Source organism: Anopheles merus, chromosome 2L, assembly GCF_017562075.2.
Source record: "Anopheles merus strain MAF chromosome 2L, AmerM5.1, whole genome shotgun sequence".
NCBI classification, from domain to species: Eukaryota; Metazoa; Arthropoda; class Insecta; order Diptera; family Culicidae; genus Anopheles; species Anopheles merus.
In genome coordinates, this window is record NC_054083.1 from 5,379,813 (window position 1) to 5,402,452 (window position 22,640).

General features: G+C 40.5%; 1 protein-coding gene and 1 long non-coding RNA gene across 3 annotated transcripts; both read left to right on the forward strand.

The window, feature by feature from the left end:
• Positions 1-5,454: 5,454 nt before the first annotated feature.
• Positions 5,455-8,097, forward strand: LOC121593650. 2 transcript variants are annotated; one of them, XR_006004812.1, is made up of 4 exons: positions 5,467-5,532; positions 5,665-5,846; positions 6,448-6,740; positions 7,476-8,097. It is a non-coding gene; the product is annotated as an uncharacterized LOC121593650 (long non-coding RNA). The 2 variants fall into 2 exon arrangements; XR_006004811.1 differs by lacking the exon at positions 5,665-5,846 and having other exon boundaries at positions 5,455-5,532.
• Positions 8,098-19,691: 11,594 nt separating this feature from the next.
• Positions 19,692-21,335, forward strand: LOC121593455. Its single transcript, XM_041915790.1, has 2 exons — positions 19,692-20,890; positions 20,968-21,335. The coding sequence occupies exons 1-2, from the start codon at positions 19,724-19,726 to the stop codon at positions 20,983-20,985; spliced, it is 1,185 nt and encodes a 394-aa protein (XP_041771724.1). The 5' UTR covers positions 19,692-19,723; the 3' UTR covers positions 20,986-21,335.
• The last annotated feature ends 1,305 nt before the right edge of the window (positions 21,336-22,640 follow it).

Genomic DNA, 22,640 nt, shown 5'->3' on the forward strand with positions numbered 1-22,640 from the left:
GCTGGCCGTTTAAGCTTTCAGCTGGGCCGTTAAAGCTAGTATCATATCAGTTGCACCGCCAAAACCACCATCATCATCAACAGGGCCGCTAAAGCTATCTGCTAGACCGCAAAAACCATCATCATCATCAGTTGCACCGCCAAAACCACCATCATCATCAACAGGGCCGCTAAAGCTATCAGCTAGACCGCCAAAACCATCATCATCAGATGCACCGCCCCAACCATCATCATCTTCAGCTGGACCGTCAAAATCACCGTCATCATCAGCTTCAGTCACGTGTCGAGCTGCACCTTCTACTGTTTCGGGATTTACCGTGGTTGACCTTGAAGCAGCACCGACTTTGGAGCCAGCGTCACTATCAAATCATGTTCTGGCCGAATTTTCCAAAACGGAACCAATGAATTGGACACCCAACCTCGTCACATTGCTGTTCCAGAAAGTCGATCAGCTACAGTCATCCGTGGACAAGCTGGAAAAGCGGTTAACTCGGCGAGACAAAGATATCTCACTGCTCCAGGTGACTTTGGATGACGTCAAAAACAGCGTGTGCGGACGCCCGAGGACAACAGATGACGAGAATTTCCAATTCAACATGTTAGACAGCGTAGAAGAGTTGGTGGAATTTGATGATAAGCTGGCAGATCGAGCATATTTCGAAAGTGTGTTGAGATGCGCGAACAATCGCATTACCACAGAGGAATCTAACGTCAGACTCTTTGAAGCAAAGGATTCGATCTTCAGCAGACAGCTCCAAGCACAGTGTTCCTGGACTGGCACGGGCAAGAAGCAGAAACATCCACTACGAGAGCGAAGAAAGGTGGTGAAGTTTTTCCAAGCATTGTGTAGCAACCGGTATGGGTCCGTAGACGAGGCATTGGTGGCTAAATTTTTTAAAGACAAACTTCGATATGCATCCGTGATGACGTTGCAGCAGACGATGGTGATCCAGCGCTGCGTGGATGTAAGACGGAATGTGCCCTCGCATTTACGAAATTATGCTGCAGTACAGTAAGGATCTTTCCGGACTACGCATTACACCAAGCGTGTCGGCAATGCGCGAGAGCGAATGCGTGATGGATGTTTCCCCTACCACTTCCTCTGTAAATACTTTTTGGCTAGTTCAGGCTAATTTCTCTATTACACAAATATCTTTCGCCTCCCTCAGTGGCGGATTGAATGACGATTTGAAACTCTAAGGCTGCGCTCTGGCACCAATCGAACACGACATCCGACTCGAACAAACCCATATAAACATATGGAGGTGCACTGTCAGACACAAACAAACAAACAAGACAAACATATCAAATCCCATACATTTTTCATGTTCGATGTCGTGTTCGATTGGTGCTAGAGCGCCGGGTAAGCATTCACAAGTAAAACGCCCTCCGAAGAGTAAAAATTGACCATTCAGCCATCCGGGTTGTGATGGTGGGACGCAGGAACCAATGGAAAGCTCCTTCCTATAGCTACATCTCATCACGAACCATCCAATGTTAACAATCCAGGTGGTAGCTCTAGGCAGACGAATTGCAATTCAAACCACCACCACCACCTACGTTTAGTCGGGAATGGGGATGTGTGTGCTGCTCCAGGCGTTAGAATCGAACCGGTGGAAGCAAACTATGCGACATAGACGACATAAAGCAAAGGCCGAATCTAATTACGAGTGGTTTTGATGAAATAAGAAAATTTTCACGGTTTCATTTATACAGGGTTTTATTTGTATAAACATTCATATCCCCTATTCATTTTACACCGCAACCGTTGTCCAACGGTTTTATTCAAACGTCTTCTACGCGGAAACGAGATAAACTGATGAAATGGATGAGAGAGAATGATAATTGAACAATAATGCAGATGGCTGCCGGTAGCGCGCAAGGAGGGCCCTCATTGGAGAGATACCGCACTACACCAATATACCGTCCGTGAGTTGCATCTATGGGAAGGTCGCTCAAAGCAGCCGCAATAACGTAAACATTGCTTGCTGGGTAACGCATCGCGTAGAAACAAACACACCGTTCGTGGGTATGTCAGGGGGGGAAACAACGGGAAAAGCTTAATTCTTTCTCAGCTATGCCGCTTGGGTTGGGTTGGGTGCCGCTTGGGGTCGCTCTCATCGCTCTCTTGCCATGGGCTACTGCTCACTCAAAAACTGTGACGTCATGTCGGCGGTCAAAGTGTTAAGAACAAACCGGCACTGAGCCGATCTTTAAAAAAATCTATTTTTAACGCCTCTAGTCCACGACGTCCCAAGAATATTATAAAGTTTTATGTTTTCAAACTACGTAGCTGCGCCTAACTTTTTTTTGCAATGCGTGACAAACGCATGTGATTGAGGGTCCGATGGAAATAGGATTTTTACCGAGATACATATTGTACAAACAATTTCACTTTAAAGGGGAGAGTGATTGTCATAGTTGTTAACTACAAGTAGTCATAACTAATATTTTCTCGTGCTGGGTTCAAAGTTCGATTCAACGAGATTTTGATGTGTGTTTACCTACGATTACAGTGTACAGCCTGTTCCCGAGTTACGCGGTTTCTGCGTTCCCGACAAATCCGCGTAACTCAAATATCCGCGTAAGTCGAATTTCACGTTTTTTTGACTAAAATACCATTGATTACTCGGAGTTTTTGATTTAATTTAGTTCTTTTATACACTTTATCATTTATTTGAGATAATTCGTGCAGAAAATTCTAATATTTCTGGCTTTTAAGCGGTTTCAATTTGTTAGCAAAAATGCCATTTATTCCTAACTTGAAGCAAACTGTACCGATTTGACATTTAATCTGTCAAATTTAGAAAACCGCGTATCTCCGAATCCGCGTAAGTCGAGAACCGTGTAACTCGAGAACAGACTGTATATTTGAACATGCGGTTAAACATGTGGTGGTTGTAATAACGGGATAACAAATCCCATTATATTAATTTTGATGAGTCTCATTTGTTGCTTGTATCGTGACGGTTTTTTATACGTGACTCGTTTAACAATTAGTACAACATTCATTGTAACAGTGAATTTATATTCCTTTATCCATAGAGTTCTCGAATCTCTTATAAGGTGTTGCTATTTTTTGTAAGTTGTTTTGGCCTTGCGCGCTTAGTGTGTGCGACAGTGCGCGTGTACACACTGTCGTCCCCCTGGACGTTGACCTGTGGCAGCGCAATTGCCACGGCAAGTCCAGGGGTCAGCACACACGGCTGCCCACAACAATAAATAACTAAAAACATCAATTACTATGTCCTCGATACTCACTTACTTATTCGGCGCTAAAACCGCTTTGCGGTCTTGGCCTGCCTCAGGAATGTCCGAAACCACGGTCACGGTTTCACGGTCTCGCGCCTTCGTCTGCCAGTCCGTTATCTCGGCCTTAATGGCGCCATGCCATCTTGCCATCTCAATTTGGGCCTTCCACGCCTCCTCTGTCCTTGTGGACGGCCTAAAAAGACTTTACGGGTGGGTTGTCCGTTTCCATGCGTGAGCTTCATACGCTGTACGACAGTGAGGTCGCTGTACATCTACTATCTTCTTCTTTTTGTCTGGCACAACAACCGCTGTCGGTCAAGGCCCTTGAACCCACTAGTGAAGTGAGTTTGGCTTTCAGTGACTTATTGTTACCATAGCAGGATAGTCAGTCCTACGTATGGGAGCACGGTCTATTCGGGGCTTGAACCCATGACGGGCGTGTTGTTACGTCGTACGAGTTGACGACTGTACCACCAGACCGGCCCAGTCATCTACTATAGCTCGTCATTATAGCGGCTCCTCCATTGCCCTTCCACACATACGGGGCCAAGTATCCTTCTGAGCATCTTCCTCTCGAACGCGGCTAAGAGGGGTTCGTCAGATTTTGACATTTGGATTTGTTTCAGAGGCATATGTTAGTACTGGTACTATATAGTCCCAGCTTCGTCCGTCGCGACAAGTTCTTTGAGGTGAACTGATTTTCAGGCTGTAGACTGACCGGTTGGCATCCAGCATCCTTGCGCACAACTCAGCTTCCATGCTATTGTCGTTGCTGACCTTTGACCCAAGATAGGAAAATCGTGGGACGACTTCAAAAGTGCGTTCACTTATTTGCAAGTCACGCCAACGTAGATTCTGATTATTTATTGGTAGGCCTGCTGATGTTGCCACCATCAGTTTAATCTTTGCCTCGTTTCTGCTACATAGGAGAGCCGCAGACCAATGATGTCTATATCATCAGCGTATGCCAGGATCTGGGTTGACTTATGGATGGCCCTCTCTAGCGCCAGGTTGAATAGGAGACAGGCAAGCCCGTCCCCCTGGCGTAGACCTTTGTTGGTAGCAAAAGGTCCTGAGAGTTTTCCATCCGCCCTCACCTGGCATGTGACGTTGGTCATAGTCATTCTAACTAGCCTTATCAGTTTGGCCGGGATTCCGAAAGAGCTCATAGCGTCATACAGTTTTATCCTGGCTATGCTATCATATTTATTTATTTATTTTATTCATATGCGGCTTTGAAGTCAATGAAGAGATGGTATGTGTTGTGTCTGTATTCAGCCTCTTCTCCAAGATGTGCCTCATGGTGAAGATCTGATCAGTGGTTGATTTCCGTTTCGGAATCTCTTCGACGTGGGACAAGGCGATCCTGAAGGATCAGGGAGAATATTTTATAGGCGGTATTCAACACCGTAATTGGGCCGGCCTGGTGGTACAGTCGTCAACTCGTACGACGTAAAAACATGCCCGTCATGGGTTCAAGTCCCGAATACACCGTGCCCCCATACGTAGGACTGACTATCCTGCTATGGTAACAATAAGTCACTGAAAGCCAAGCTCACTTCACTAGTGGGTACAGGCAGGCCTTGACCGACAGCGGTTGTTGTGCCAAAGAAAAAAAAATTCAACACCGTAATACCCCTGTAGTTGTTGCAATCCAACCAGTCTCCCTTCTTGTATATGGGGTAGATGATGCCGAGATTCCAATCACAATCAATTCGCTATCACACACCTCAGTAACAATTTGATGAATCTCGTTTTCTAGTCTTGCACCTCCATTCTTGACCAGTTCGGCTACAATTCCGTCGGTTCCGGGTGCCTTGTTATTTTTCAGCCGACGGATAGCCTTTCGTGTTTCTTCTATGCTAGGTGGCAGTAGCATGACACTATCTGCTAGTGGCGCTTCTAGCTGTTCGTTAAACTGGTCGTTGAGTAATTCATCAAAGTACTGAGCCCACCGCGAGAGGACCTCTGGCTGGTTACTAACCAGATCTCCATCCTTTTTGCGGCAGCAACCTTAGGTACAACGTTATTTCGGTGACCTACTATCGCTTGTTAAGGGCGGTGGCAACGCTCATCGCATGCGATTTTATCGGAAGTGCGAATCGCATGCCGTGTCAACGCTCTTCCGATTCGCATTGCGATTTTTTGAGTGTGTTTGACATTTGAAGATAAACAAAACGACAACAACACAAAGTAGCCTCTGAATAAAGGCTAACACGCTAAAGTTTACTTTAAATAAATCTGCTCTTAGTTATTGATAGTTACTGCTAGTGGAAAAAGGGTAAGATTATCTATTTCCATTATTTATGGTCTGAGAAAAATCATAAATATAATGCTATTAATTCATATAACTTGTGCTGTCCAGCAAGCTCTAGTATCGCATCGTTTAGACGCTTAACCTCTTTCGCTGCAGGTAAAATCTTCTGAAATCTGATTGAATTAACTGTTAAGCTCTTTTTGAGTTCTACTTGCCGATCATTTCGTCAGATGCCATGCCAACAACACTGCCAGTATCTCCAGCGTTTGCTTCTCCATTAGTTGCAGCTCCTACACAACCATCATCCGATTTATCCGAATCATCATCCGGACCACATAGTATGATGGATTCTCATCCTTCGACTGATGTTATTAATCGCTCGTATCGGATCAAAATCAAAACGGAAGTTTTGCAAAGCTTGCTCACGATTTCATTATGTCGTAAACAGTGGCGGATTTAACTGTACGCGGACTGAGTGGCCGCGGGAGGCCCCGTGTATGGTAATTCCAACTTATAGAACAGTGTGTACAGGAGTCTCATCGAGAGCTTTTGTGCTAGGTAGGGGCCCCATGGATGAAGGGACTCATAAGCTCATCTCCCACCCCCGCCAGCAAACCATTAAAGTGTGAATGCAACAATATCGCTGGACACCTACCAGGGGCCTCCACTCCTTTTGCTGCTTGGGCCCCCAACACTTTAATCCGCCACTGGTTAAATCTAACTAACCTTAAATCTAACCAATTTTCGCAACATCATCAACGCATGCAGCTGCACTTTAACGACAAAGCTACACTAATTGTTTTAAAGATATATAGTGTTCCAAAACATCATTCAATCTATAATTGAATATCATATTCATCATCATATGCATCATCATCACTGTAACAAATTTTAGTCCCAACTTAACTCTTATATGTTTTGTTTTGTTTTTTTTTTTAGATGGATTCAGATTCTGAAACGGAACTATACAGTTCGAGCATAGCTTTGCGCTACTTACTATTAAAAAGAAGGCGCGATAAAACCAACGATCTATGGGAAAAACGTGAAAAAATCGGGCAATACCACACATTGTTTCATGAACTTTTGAAACAAGAAGATAAATTCTTCGAGTTTATGAGAGTTTCAATTAAAACTTTTTACTTCATACTGAGAAGGATAGAGCATCTTATAACAAAGCAACCTACAAACAAACCATACATTTGTCCAGAGGAACGATTGATGATCACTCTCAGGTATGTTTAATAGAAGCTTCCTAACATTGCTACTCCAGCTCCGATTCGGGCTGCATCAAAACGATGGTTCGAGTCGGAGTCGTTCGGAGCCGTCAAGAACTATTCGGGAGCCTGTTCCGGACAGCTTTGAACGACTCCGAACGGGTCCGGCAGCTGACTACCGGCTTTGGATCTATAGGTGCGGTCGGTTCTGAGTTAAGAGTTTTGATCTTCCGGAGCCTTCTGATTTTGGTGAAGTCATTCGGAAGCGATTCCGAGCTTTTATTGAATTTACCTATACCTACCTATTACATAGTATGTACCTATTAAATATTATATTCCATTCCCATTGATGAATTCATTTACACTTTCCTGATTCACTTTTTTAACGGAGATTACAAATCCAAAATCATGTTGTTGTGGTCTACTTATTATTTAAAAAAATGGAGTAGCCAACTAGTAAAAAACTGTACTTTATCAGCTTATGTAAATTAAGCTAACTTGCGAATCTGATCCGCAGACTGTTTACCGATGCAAGCACATCCATATGAATTCTGATCGAAAAATGTCCATCATATATGACATGGTTGTTTTCCGAACTCGTTAGCTAGTTTATCTCGGTAACATTCGAGCGATCGAAAACTCGCAAGCTAAGCCATTTATTTTGAAAACAGCACCTGAAATCTAGATTTTTTTATAAATAAAGAAAACAAAATTGTCATATGAGCGTTTACTAAAGTATTGTTTCTCTTTCAGGTATCTATCGACTGGAATACCTTTTAAGTCTTTATCATTCACATATTGTATTGCTCACAATACAATCGGCCTCATTGTCTACGAAACATGTGAGGCAATTTGGAACACGTTTAATCAAGAGTTTATCCCGTTCCCTACAACGTCTGCATTTAGGAATGTGGAAAAAGAGTTTCGCCATAAATGGAATTTTCCTAATTGTATCGGCGCCATAGATGGCAAGCATATCCGAATGAAAGCCCCGCCCATTTTCAGGTACACAATATTATAACTATAAAAAATATTTTTCTCTGCATTTGCAAGCAGTAGCAGATGTGAATTGGAAATTTATCGCCATTGACGTTGGTGATTATGGGAGTCGTAGCGATAGCGGCGTCTTTAATTCGTCATCATTTTATGAGCTCATTCGTTCAAATCGGCTCAACATCCCTCCTCTGGATAGTGAAGATCCGGCAAAAAATCACTTCAACCATCTGCTGAGTATCACGCTGCGTTGAATGCGCCTTCTCAAGAGGCTACAGATATTCGAAATGTCTTCAAAAATTATTTTTTTGATCGAATTTATCAATAATGTTCGATGAAGTACATATTCGATGAAGTAAAAACATACATTGCCAAGGATTATCGTTATAAAAAAGACAATGGCTGGTATTATTGAATCCGTTCGTAGCGGCGGTGTACGTCCTGACCAAGGTCCTTGAAAGAGAACAGGTCAAAGCGCTTAGAGTAAATTGACAGAAAGCCATGGGAAAATTGTGACAGTTAAAGTGAACATTGTTTATGTTTAGCGATGGACGTTGCTATGGAGTGAATGAGAGTTTTGTTCAGCATTTTACATTCAATTCCTGGTAGAATATTTGAAGAATTAGAATCCAATTAGAATATTACATGACTGATACAATCCAAGGATCTCATTTATCATTCGTAGCCGGGTTATAAGTAAAGGACGGTATGTATATCGTACCAGTGTGTGTCGATTGGATGTTTCATTTTACTCTCAGTGTTCAATTGAAAGTAAAAAGGACTTCTTTAACCCAGTTGAACATGTTAAACATTTCGTTTTTCCAGCAGGACCGTTGCAAACGGTAGTGGTTTGTGGTCACGGAATGGCAAACAATGAAAAAGGTTATCAATGTTTCTGAATACAGAGTAGACTGCAATTACTTCTCCTTTATTGTCCAGAAGTGATTGACCGCAAGAAATTTAACCAATATAACCTTCCTAATAGTAAATTCGTCCACTTTTGCGCGTTAACTATTAGCCGTTTGTTTGTAAACACTTTTTCATGAAACTGTCAAAAGCGAGCTGAAAATGGCAACCTAGCAACGGGCTTTGCATCGACCTGTTCTCCTTAATAGATCTTGGTCCTGACATTCATTTTCCTAACGTACTAGATGGTTGCTACAGTTATTTACCGAGGCGTTGAAATGTGTTTCAAGAATTTCATGAGAACGCCGTACGTTCCCGCTACGAACGGATTCAATGATACCAGCCAATACCATTAATCCGTTTTTAGTCAGGGTGCTCATTGCCAATTTATTATTCGAAAAATATTAAGGAAATAAAATGATAAAGGATATATTTTGAAAATTCATAACAAGTTCTTTTTATTCATATCACAAATTCAATTTCAGTCACAATAATTAAATTATTGTAACTAGTAGAGTAACACTAATATAACAACTGTCCACATGTTTATAACAATCGTCTCTTTTAATAGACAACACAGACTAACACGCTCAGCATGGTACTGTGTTGTCTATTCAACGAGACGATTGGTATCAACATGTAGACAGTTGTGTTCTCACTCAAGCTAATTTTTTTTTTTGATTTTCTTCGTTTGTTTTTTTTCTTCGCTTTGATTTAATTACTTGGTAAGCGAATTCTAATATCTCCTCACTTGCATCCAACTGATCATTTAGATCGGGTAATGAATCAAGGAGTGTAACAACACTCATCATTACGTGGTAGTTGGAGCTTTTTTGTTGTCTTTGTTTCAAAAGTTCGTTGCGCTCCTTCTCCACATTAACTATGTCCTGCAGCACTCGATCATCCTGTTTCCGCTTTCTGTTGTTTTCTGTTGCTCTCTGTTTATTTACCGGGTCCAAATGATCTAGATCATCGCTCTCTTCCAAATATTCGATACTTTCATCTGTTTGTATGAGGATAATAAAGAGAAATAGATATCATATAATAAAATATAATAGTATAAAATAAAAAATATTATCTTGCCAAGATGACTCCAGATTCCCAACTCTGGGTCGGGACGCTAGCATGCCTTTGAGGAAGCTCATCTGCTCGTAAAACTTCCATCGGACATGCTTGTATCCCGACCCAGATGGCTGATTTATTTCAGCTAGTTTGCGGGCGAATGTGTCCCGCAAGTTTCGCCATTTATTTTGGCAACCATATCTGCAATAAATAAAAATATAGTTACAAACCTTTTTTTAAATTAAAAATAAAGTACAGTGGACCCCTGAATAACAAGTTTTGTTTAGTTTAGCGAACCAATCGTAGTACAAAAGAAAAGAGATTATAAGAGTCCTCTATATTCTCATATGAGCTTTATCGAAAGTAAAGTGTCTTTCCGTTTCGCAGAAACCAGAAACTTTTTGGACATACCGGTAAAAATATGTACAAACGAAAAAAGTAGGACTGTGCTCTGACACTATTGTTCTTTGGATAAGATGCGTTGTTCGATTCCAGTCTCAGTCAATGAAATCGTAAACTGAGAAAATAAAAAAAAATAAAGGAAATCATTCTGATAATATGTTTCAAACCTTTCTTCACCATCCTTGCTACACCTCACTACAATAAAAGAGTCTTATGCCAAGAGGTAACTTCGTTTTTGTTCGGCTTCTTTCCGCCTTCGCGTCTTTATATGAAAATTCTCAACTTTCTTTCGAATATGCTCTTTATTCGGATGTGTGTTTTCAGACTCATTGCAGTTTCTATTTGTTCCTTAAGCTTGTATTTATGTGTTTAAAAAAAATATTTCAAAGGAACGGTCCTTTCGGCCGTATTGATTACTAATATAAAAGATTGAAAAAATGTTAAAATATACAAAACCTTACAGATAAGTATGGATACAACAGCTGACTTTTTTTGTTTATTTAATGCAATACGCTACGTTTTTTTTTATATTCTTCTCTGAACAATATTAGACCGATTTCTAACTTTTATCTTATACGATAGTATTAATATATAAAGTAATCGTATGTGCTTCTTTGGGAAACCAATAACAAGATCGATTAAGTATAGGATAGGATAGTGCACTATATTGAAACTAAAACACGAAGATTGTGTGTTATCAGGATAGCTTCATGACTGCATATGATTTAAAAGCACTATAATGTTCGCTTTTTGTTGGATGATGCGCGCATTGGCTAAGATTATTGAATACATTCGTGGCTACGGCGTTTGGCAACACTCTTATCTATTTTTTAAAGTTTTGCACGTACTAAATGATTGTTATAATTATTTACTAATGCATTGTAGGAACGAGTACATATAATGTAACCAGTAACCTAATGAGCGTTGTAGGATGCAATAGAATGTATGTAATATACTATTTGACTTAGTTCTCTGTTTAGCGGTATGCGCTTGAAATATAATCCTATGATCTTCTATGGACGCTACACTTAGACCATACGAACGACGCATGCAAACGCTCTGGGCTTCCGGATCTCTGGTATTCCACATCTTTGGTAGTGTGTTCGTGTATGCATCGTGGAGGAGATTGATGAACCATGAGGTTACGACAGAGCTGCACCACGTTCCGAGCATCCTGAGGGCAACCAAGCCTTGAACATGTTATGGGGATCCCGGACTCGTGCCCCACCAAGAAAAGGTACGACAGCGACCCGTTGTTTGGCACGAGAGGCGGAGGAGCACAGTGAAATCGATAGCTGGATCAGGTGAAATCGGGTGCCTACATCGATGAAGTATCAGCCAGGGACCGAGCATCCTGGTCAAAAATTATTGCCCGGGTCTTTTTACGACGACGTGCTCTATCATAACCAGACCAATTAGGAAAGACAGAGCCTCCAGTGTTCAATTTCTTCAACAAGAAAATGAATATGTCCTGGCGTTGTGTCCCTTTTGCGATTAGCTATGAACTAAAAAAAATAATACTTACCGGTTGTGTGGAGCTGCTGGGCTATGGAGTCCCACGCATTTTTTTTAAGGGTGTTGTTTTTGTACTCCGGATCCCGGAGGTCCCATAAATAACGGTGCTCTTGCACCAACAAAATCAAATTTTCTTCGTCCACTCGCACGTTCGACATGGCTGAAAAAGTATCGCTTGTTATTTGGTTTTCGATACAAACAAAGTTCCAAACAAACAGATTTCACTTCGAGAAAAAAACATGAATTTTGGGTTTATACTGTTAAATTCAGTTTGACAGATAAAATCGGATGCGACGATCCGACGGAATCATTTTTTTTTGATTCCGTCGTACGACGAAATCGCACGTCCGACGTTATCTGTCAAATCCCATATAAATCTCGTCCGATAAAATCGCATCCGATGAGCGTTGCCACGGGCCTAAAACTTTCGTGTCGGTCCGTACGCCTCTCTGGTTTGCTCGAGTTCCCGCATGTTTTGCTCTTCCAAAGCATGCTTCTTGGAGCGGTGAACTCGTTTCTCTTCGCGTCTGAGCCGTGAATATTCCTCTGCGCATGCCCGCGTTCTATGCCGTTGCTGCTTTGCTCGGTATGCAGTATTCTTACGTTCGGTCACTTGTCTGCGTTCATTGTCGAACCAGCCAGATTTAGTGTTGCCACGACGAGGTGGGGGTATATTTCTTGCACAGTTTATTATTTTTGTTTTTAGAGCGTTCCACTTCTCGCTCGTAGTTTTATAACTGTTTTCTGGTAGTAGAGACTCGTCTAAAGCGGCTTTGAATTCCTGTTGGACAGTAATGTCCCTTAGAGAGTCTGTGTTGAGCCGAGGTTGCGTGTTTTCTCCGCCCCCATTGGCACGGGGCGGGCGATTCTACAACGTATCACTAAGCCAACCAAGTAGTGATCGGAATCGATATTGGCTCCTCGATATATTCTGACATTTAACAGACTCGACTGTCGTCGGCGGCTTACCAACACGTGGTCGATCGGGTTTGGGGTTCCTCCATCCGGGTGCGCCCATGTAACCTTGTGCAAATTTGGTACTTCCAACAACCAGATTGTTTGCTGCGGCGAACTGAACCAATCTACTGCCATTATATTTACTGTGCTCATGCAGACTGTGACAGCCGGTGTATTGGCGGTACATTGGCTCCCTACCGTCTTTTGCGTTAAAGTCCCCCAGGATGATTATGAGGTCATGCATGGGACACGCATCCGTGGTTCTAGCGAGGCGGCCGTAAAACAGGTCCTTCTCCACTTCCTCTTTCTCTTCGGTAGGGGCGTGAATGTTCATGAGGTTTATATTATAGAATTTGCCTCGCATGCGCAGGGTGCATAGCCTATCGTTTATGTCTTGAAATCCATGATTGTGGGTTTCAACCGGGGACCTACGGTGAAACCCGTTCCGAGCACGCGGTGGTGGTCGTGGCAGCTGTAGTATATATCGTAGCAATGCTTACCACGCCTGTTGTGCACACCGTTCCCTAGCCACCGAATCCCTTGTATAGCTACGAGGTCCATGCTCAGTGTGGCTTAGGCACCATCAAGTTTTTTCAAGGCTCCGGCTTCGCTTAGAGTGCGTACGTTCCATGAGTCCATTTTGAGAGTAGTGCTAGGGCATTGCGTCGGTATCGTGAGATCCATTTCGTATTCTTCTGAAGCTTTCCGTAGTCATTGATTGCACGAGACTGGGTGACTGACCCCGCGCCCACGTGACCGTTTTGTTAGTTGTAGTTGTAGTGTATAGTTTAGTTTTAGGAACGCTCGATAGTTGGCTGACAGTTAATTAAATGCAAATGCATGAAAAACCCGGCATTTGAAAATATCAACATCAACTCAACTTTTTACATCATGTTGGTCTAGAACAAACTGCCGCACGGTGTCCGGTTTAAGGTTGCCGTTTTAACCTCGCGTGAAATTGAACGTGAAATTTTGTTTTTTTTTTGCTATATTCATTGAATATTTATTTATGAATTAAATGCATTTCCTTGAGATCCACAGTTTGATGGTCCGTCAAGGGAGCAGAACTCGATTCCGCTACCGCGCTGTCCGTCAGCAGATCAAACGGCAAATGATCTATGTCCACGTCCTCGCTGGAAGCCCCCACGTCCGAATCACGTTTTCGCAGCTGGTTCACATGGCGCCTGTGAACCCGTTGATTGTTCGTCTGCACCTCGAACATAACGCTACTCAACTCTCGTATGATTTGCGCCGGAACCCACTTCCACGAATTCCGCGCATAGAACTTGGCGTAGACGAGGTCACCGCGCTGAAATCGTCTATCCAAGTTGGCCGGTTGCGTCCCATTTCCCACTTGCGCTGCAGGTGGAGGTTTCAGCAGTTCCAACGCTGTTCGCATTTTTCTGCCTAGCATGGCTTCAGCTGGCGACTGCATGTCCGGCAAAATAGCGTTGGGGGTTGGCCGGTAGCTCGCCAGAAAAACGTCTGTAATGTGTTTGATGACTGTTACGGTTGCCATGTGGTATGTTTTGGGATAGTCACGGTATGTTCGATTTTGGGACGGTTGCTATGTAGTAACTTTGAACTCGCGTTGGTCAGGGTGGCCTTCGTCATCGTTTGCCGAATTAAGTAGAACTGAGGTGGATACTGTTTCGAAGCGGACGTTCGACACTTGATCGTCCAGGCGATCATAGAAACCTTTAGGAGGTTTCCCTTACTGGAAACGTTGGAGTTTAGAGGCCTTACCTTGGGCAGGGGGACATATCTAAACTCTTTAAATGAGAACTCGATAGATGTAGGATGGGCATAGTCCTATCCTGACAGTCCGAACGAATCTGACCTGCCATGATCGGAGTTGGTTTTATTTATACTCAAAAGAAGTTAAGGGTTTCTCACATTTAGTTCCGGGTTGTATGTTGGAAAGTTATTGTTTTCACTAAGCTAGTTACGTTTGTCTTTTGTTGACAAGAATGATGGTTCTTGTCACTAAGTTCCTGTTTTGGGTTTAATGCTTATACTGTTCCTGCTTTGGGTTATACTGCATAAAATGTTCCTGCTTTGGGTTATAATGCATAAACTGTTCCTGCTTATGTTGTACGTTTCGGTTGGTTCTGTTAAGTGTGTCACAATTGTTTTTATATGAACGGTGTGGCCTGAGCTCTTCCGGGTGTGTATGGTATGATCTGATTTGCTGAGTGTTTTATAATGGATGTGTTGCAATGGTGTGATTTGGCTTTCCAAAGTGTGTTACTATGTGTCTATGGCTGATAGTGTGTATTACAATATGTTCTGTATAGCAGATATGCTACACCTCCCCCCTTTAATAGAATAACGTAATGAATTACAATGATTGAAGTTATTCTCCTGTGTACTTAATTAGTCTGTTTTTGTGTACTGTAGAGGTTTTCTTTGTTGTATTGTTTTGTATTACGCAATTAGGCCCTTGGTCATTTACTACTGTGAAAGGTCCAATGTAGACTGGATCTAATTTTTTTCTGTTTTCATTTTCCAAATATACCTGATCTCCTATCTTTATAATGATAGTACTGTATCTTTATTTAAGATGTGGCTTCTTCTATTCTTTGCTTTTATCAAATTTTCTCTAGCTATTTCGTTTGATTTTTGGAGTTTATATTTCATTTCGAAATAATATTGGTCAATATTATAAACTGGTTCTATTTTTGTTTTGAATATATATTGTGGTAAATTCGCCTTTCTTCCGAATACCAGTTCGTATGGTGTGTAGTTTGTGTCAGTGTGTTCTGTTGTATTGTAAACAAATTCGTAAAATTTTGTCCAATCATCCCAGTCATCATGATGTTCGTTTGTATAACTTCTTAGGTATTCGTTTAGACATCTATGATTTCTTTCTAATGATCCTTTTTGTGTTGTAACGGGGTTTGTGATATTTAATATTGGTGTTACTATCTACATTAACTGCACACGTATTAAAACTTTATAAATTAACATAAATGTATTATTAAGAATCTGACTGCTTGCACCGAGGACGTTCTTGTAAGTGCCGCGTTACAACCAACGTGTTCGGCACCATCGCTCCCGTTCGTTGGCCTGGCGAGCGATCATTGCCCTATCCTGCCGAACCGCTCTCACTAACACATCAACACGCTGGCAGGACTGTCAGCGGTGAGTGACTGCAATAACGGCGATCGCAAGTTCGGCAGGTCGGGTCACAACAATCCTATTGTCTGTGGGTGGTAAGCTGTGCTAAAAGACTGTTTGATTTTTAAGATTTCTGAGATTTTGTGTAATATTTCATTGTTATATTCTAGCCCTTGATCTGATTTTAATTCTATAAATGTTCCAAATGTAAGAATAAAGTTTTCTACCAATGCTCTTGCTATAGTATTTTCTTCTTTGTTATGGATAGGTATTAATACGATGTATTTCGTTAAGTCACATTGTATGGTTATTGCATACCTGTTGTTTTTGTTAGTTTTTGTTAGAGGTCCTACTGTGTCGATTGATATTATGTTAAAAGGTTTTGTCGGTGTTGTAGTTACAACTGTGTCTTCCTTAGTATGTCTAATCGTCTTATTAACTATGCATGCCTTACAATTTCGTACGTATTTCTTGATATCATCTTTCATATTTGTCCATTTGTATTTTTCCCTTATTTTCCGGTACAGTCTGTACTGGCCTATATGTCCTCCCGAAGGGTTCATATGATAATCTGAAATTATTCTCAGCCTATCTTTCTCTGTTGTTATCCATCTAGTTGGAGTAAACAGGATTATTTCAAACTTGGTAATGGCTCTATTGGCGATTTCCTTAATAGTTTGTTGGGAATATTCTTTGAATAAGTGGTCTTCTTCTGACCATGCTAGCTTGTTTCTTCCATATTGTTTCGCGATTTTGCACATTTCTAGAAGAGCAAACTCTAATGCTTGACTTCCATTTACATCTTTTCTCAAAAGAAATTTTCCTAGTGCTTTACCATATGAATGGTTGTATATAATGAATTCAACGTTGTTCTTATTTTTCTGCGTACATATTTTCAATACCTTTCTCACTTCTGAAGGTCTATCTGTTTTCCACATCGCGGGGTGATCAATTCCTGTTGTTGCGATTGGTTTATCTTTGTTTGTATCAGTTTTCACGTTATTTTTCTTAACCATGGCTCTCGTATTAACCATTAAAATCGTTTTGGATTTTGGTATTGATGCCTTTAGGTCATCCGAGTTAAGGATTATTCTTGATAGTGCGTCTGCCGCAACATTAGCTTTACCTGCTAAATATTCTATTTCAAAGTCAATTTCTTCTAAATCTAGCCTCATTCTAGTAAGCTTAGAAGTAGGATTTTTCATACCAAATAAGTAAGCTAGTGGTCTATGATCTGTTCTAACTATAAATATTTGTCCATATACATAAGGTTTAAAATAATTAATTGCCCAATGTATAGCTGTAAGCTCTTTCTCGATGGCTTATTCTTCTCTCCTGGTGTAAAACTTTTACTCGCAAACGCGACTGGTAAATCGTTTCCATCTGTTATTTGTGATAACACTGCACCACATGCCATATCCGATGCGTCTGTCGTAATTATGAATTGCTTTTTAAAATCTGGATATTGTAAAATTGTGGGTGAGAGTAAGCTTTGTTTCAATGTATCGAAAGCTGCTTGACATTCTGAAGTCCATGCAAACTTAACGGCTTTCTTAATCAAATTATTAATTGGTTTAGCTATCTTAGCAAAATTCTGTACAAATTTACGATAATAATTACAAAATGCGACAAAACGTCTTGCTTCATCAGCATTAGTAGGAATCGGGAAGTTTTTAATTGTGTCAAACTTCGCGTCGTCCGGATAAATTCCTTTATCTGTTATTTTATGACCTAAGTACGTTACTTCTGTTTTAAAGAAACAACATTTCTCTGCATTTAGTTTAAGGTTATACTTTCTTAGCCTATCAAAAACTTTACCTAAATTACTGATATGATGCCGTGCACTGCATCCAGTAACTATAATATCATCTATATATACAAATGCTAGCTCTGGTGTTAAACCAGCCATAGCGATAGCCATCATCCTTTGAAAGCTGTTTGGGCTAATGTTGAGTCCAAATGGCATTCTTGTAAACTGATAGTGGCCTGTAGGCGTGGAAAAAGCTGTATATTTTCTGGAATTTTTATCAAGCTTGATTTGATGAAACCCTGACATCAAATCCAATGTGCTGAAATATTTGGCTCTTCCTAACTGATCTAGTATCGTGTCTATGCGGGGTAAAGGGAATTTGTCTGGTAAAATTTTCTTGTTTAACTGCCGAAAATCCACTTCTAAACGCCATTTCTTCTTGCCTTCAACTGATTTCTTTGGTACTAATAGTATCGGTGAATTATATGACGAAACAGAATGTTCAATAATGTTATTTTTCAACATCTTTTCTACCTGCGATTGCATTTCCTCACTTTGTGAATGTATTTGTTTATAATTTGGTATATAAGAAGGAATGTTATCTTTCAATGAAATTTCCTGGGTATAAAAATTGTTAGTAGAGACCGGTTCATCTTCTAAACAAAATATATCCGAGAATTTTGTGATCAGATTTTCTAATTCTTCTCTTGCTATTTGTGGCATATTTTCTATGCGAATTTTGTTATGAATTTTCTGAATTCGTTCCCTAGCTGTGTTTGGTTTTCTCTGTAGCTGCTCATAATCTCTTAAAGGTTCGATTTCTGGTGTATAGGATTTTATTTCAAAAGAAACATCTTTATCTGTGGTATTAATGAATTTGATATACTGATTACGTTTTGAAACTATTGCGTTTCCGCAAAACACTCCTGGTTGGATTTCCTGTGATAAGGTGATTGAATCCTCTGTCAAGTTTGGTATGGTTATTTTTCGTACTACTTCACTTCGTTTTGGTAAAATATAATTTCCATTTACATTGTCTTCTATTGGATGTGAAATCAATCCGTTATCAGATGAGAAGTATATCATCCAATTAACATAATCAACAATACATCTGTGCTTTATAAAGTCTTTTCCTAACAGTCCGTCAGAAAAAATGGATTCTACGTCTTCTATTATATGAAATTCGTGTATAATGGAATAATCGCCAAAGTGAATTGTTGTCATAGCAGTACCTAAAGTCTCTGATTCATGGTCACTAGAGCTTATCAAAGTTAATTTTTTAGATGTATTGATCTTGCAACCTGGTTTTAATTTACTAGCTTTAAGTACGGATACGGTTGCTCCTGTATCTATGATGAGTGTGCTATAGATTTCCTTTGCAATTTCTATTTTAACTTTAACAAAATTATCTGCATCAGTGTTTATGGTTAGTATAGGGTATTTTCTGATACTTGAGAGTGGCCTAAAAAATTATTCTGTTCTTCGGCTGTTACTGTGTTATGAATAGGCGCTCGATTATTTTGCCAATTGCTATTATTTCTATTTGATTGTACGTACTGGTTTCTGTTGGAATAATTTTGTCGATTTGCATGCTGATTTCTGTTGTTGTTAGTGTTATTGTTGTTATATCTGAAGTTATTATTATTTCTGTTGTTGTTCTGTCCATATCTTGCGGGTGGGAACCTGGGTGGGATTTGTGTCTGATATCTATTATTATTTGAGAATTTGTTGAATTTGTTCCTTCCTTGGTAGTTGTTTCCATACCCTCTATTGTTCCTGGTAGCGTTTGAATATAGGATCTTTGTCTGATCATTCTTTCCCTTTTTCGTTCTATCTTCTAGCTCCAACTTTACCGCTTGCTCTATTGCTTCATGCAAGGTTTCGAATTTACTTGATCTCATTATAATTTTGGTCTCGCCATCTTTAAGTCCATAACTCAATGCACTGATTCCTGATTTAGTTGCCTTTTTTCTAGCTACTTCTGGCGCTATCTCTTCTGCAATGTATGCCTCTTCTAGTTGTTGCGTTAATTTTTCAATAACGCTTCTGTAGAATATACAAAATCCCATCTTTATAATATGGCCACCTTGGCAGAGATCATACCTTTAGTTTAAGTACCGTGTAAAGAATTACCGTCTCGCTCTAACAACCTTGACATAAAATGTCATATGAACTGTCAAAAAAATAAAAAGAAAAGCCAATCTACGTTGAAGATTCAGAGAGACAAAACGTGTTTAAAGACTTATGTAATTTTACATCTCAGAAGTGGGATCCAACCGTGGAAAATTGATCAGAAATGGAAACAAAAGATACAATGATTTGCACCCTTGAAAATGCTGGAATTTCGATACGTCCCGCTGCCACCATTCGCGAAATTCGCCAGCTATACACCAGCGTTGTTGGTGGTGCTTCTGTCCCGGCAGAGATTGAGGTTAAGAGTACGATGGCCGATACACGTGGAAAACATGCTGAAAACATCAGTGCCCCTGCTCCTCCGGAGGTTGATGTTAAACGAGCACTTGCCGAAATGGGTGGAGACAACGCAACAAATATTGAAATCGACCAAGGCTCACAGAACGAATCGCATTGTGTAACTCCCGAAGATGAAGTGGCTTCCCTACGAAAGCGACTTGAAATTCTCGAGCTCCGAGAAAAAATCAAGCAGTTAGAAACACGCAGTAATGAGCCTGTTACACAATCACCAACGATAATTAAATTCGAAGAATTTATCGATAAATTTAGTGGTGACAATTCAGACCAAATTGAGCAATGGCTACGTGAATTGGAAAGAGCGTTTCTTCCTTACAAAATGAATGAAACCACAAAATTCTACAATGCTCGTCGGTTGCTGACGGGTACTGCAGCATTGTTCGTAAAAACAATCGATGTGGAAACATACGCTGAGCTTAAAGAGGAGCTTCTTAAAACCTTCGCTAAAACTCCGTCAATTGAAAACGTGTACCGGCAATTGAGAACACGTCGGCTTTCCCGCAATGAGTCAGTAGCAAGATATGTTTTAGAAATGAAACAAATAGCCGGAGATGAAATCGTCGAGGAAGAATTGATCAACATAATAATTGATGGTATTGGTGATCCCATAAACACCGCTGCTATACGTTATTCAGCCAAATCCGTCGAAGAACTTCAACAAATGCTGAAAAAATACGAGATGATACGCCCTCAAAAGAACTCAGTACAACGAGTGAACATCGCTTCATCGTCGACGTCCCCCCGTAATGTTTCTGTGGTCAAGAACAAGAACGCCATAGAAGAAATCCGTTGCTACAATTGCTCCAAAATCGGTCACTACCAAAGTTCCTGCCCTTCACCTCGTCGACCTGCAGGATCCTGTTTTTTGTGCCATCAAATGGGTCACAGTTATCAGAACTGCCCTAATCGGGTGAAGAACACTTCTGCTGCTATCACTACACAGGACAGGGAAATTGTAAATTCAGAACAAGAGGTAAGTGTTGCATTTGATATTGATAATGAGCATCAGAGTAGTGTTTCACAAGTGTGTTCTCTTTTTGATACCGGCAGCCCGAGGAGCTTTATTAGCAAATCGATAGTACCAATGATGTTTCTTGATCGAGCATGTAATTCTGGATATAGAGGACTAGGAAATACACATTTAACATCGCTTGGCCAAGTAAAATGCCGTCTAAGGTTCCGAAACAAAACAGTAATACATACCCTCATTATTTTACCAGAAGAAGAAATTGCATGGCCAATAATTGCAGGTAGAGATTTATTGGAAAAATTAAATGTGTATTTGTGTGAATTACCATATCAATATTCTGCCAAGGCATTAATGAAAATAAACAGAAAAACACAAATCATACCAGAACCACTTGTGATTTCACGGCTGCGCTCATTTCATATTTTTAAAGATTCCTCAACGAATTGGGTTGAACATAAAGATTGTCCCGTTGTAATGAATGCTGTGTCCTCTGATGACGTTCCCTCGAAAACTTCGGTGAATCTATTTCAAACGGACATTTGTGTCACGTATGGTACTCTCTCGAAAGAAATCGGTAATCGTCGGCAGTCTAGTAGTTACGAAGACTTGAACACAACATTTGAAGAAATGTGTGCTATTTGCATGGTAGAACCTAACGACAAGCTAAACATAAGTTCACATCTAAAGCCACATGAAATTGAAATAGTAAAAACAATAATATCGGAAAATTACACTCTTTATCCTTGTAGTAAAATTGAACAAACAGGTCATGCGATGAAAATAAGTTTGATTCACGACACTCCCATTTATAGCAAACCGAGAAGGCTATCCATCGCCGAACGAAACCAAGTTAGAAATATAGTTGATGATCTTTTACAAAAAGGTATAATCCGTCCCAGCAGCTCTCCCTATGCCTCCGCACTTGTCTTAGTCCGGAAGAAGAACGGTGAAATCCGAAAATGTGTAGATTATCGGCCCTTAAACAAAATAACTGTTAGAGATAATTACCCTCTGCCTCTTATTGATACGTGTCTTGAACACTTAGGCAGTAAGCGATTTTTCACCTTGATGGATTTGAAGAGTGGATTTCACCAGATAGATATGCATGAGGATTCGATAAAGTTTACGTCTTTTGTAACCCCAGACGGACAGTTCGAATATGTTAAAATGCCTTTCGGACTGAAAAACGCTCCTGCCCAATTTCAGCGATTTATAAATCATGTGTTGCATAAGTTTATAGCCAGTGGACAGCTTGTGGTATATTTGGATGACATTATTATTGCATCTGTCGATCTAGAGGATCATTTGTGCATACTTGGTGACGTATTAAGAACATTGCGAAATAATGGTCTTGAACTTCGAATGGATAAATGTAAATTTGTATATGAGGAGTTAGACTATCTAGGATATCGTGCCAATCCAAAAGGTATTCGTCCAAGTGATCAACATATTCAGGCCATTCAAAATTATCCTGTACCTAGGAACATAAAGGAAGTTCAGCGTTGTTTGGGCCTTTTCTCTTATTTCCGTAGATTTGTGTCTTCGTTTTCAACCATAGCTAAACCACTTAGTAATTTGTTAAAGGATAAAGCAATGTTCGTATTTAATGATTCTTGTCTACGTGCATTCAATACTTTGAGAGACAAGCTGATTAACTCCCCTGTTCTAGCAATTTATAATCCGTCTCGCGAAACAGAACTCCATTGCGATGCGAGTGCGGTAGGTTTTGGCTCAGTCCTACTTCAAAAACAAG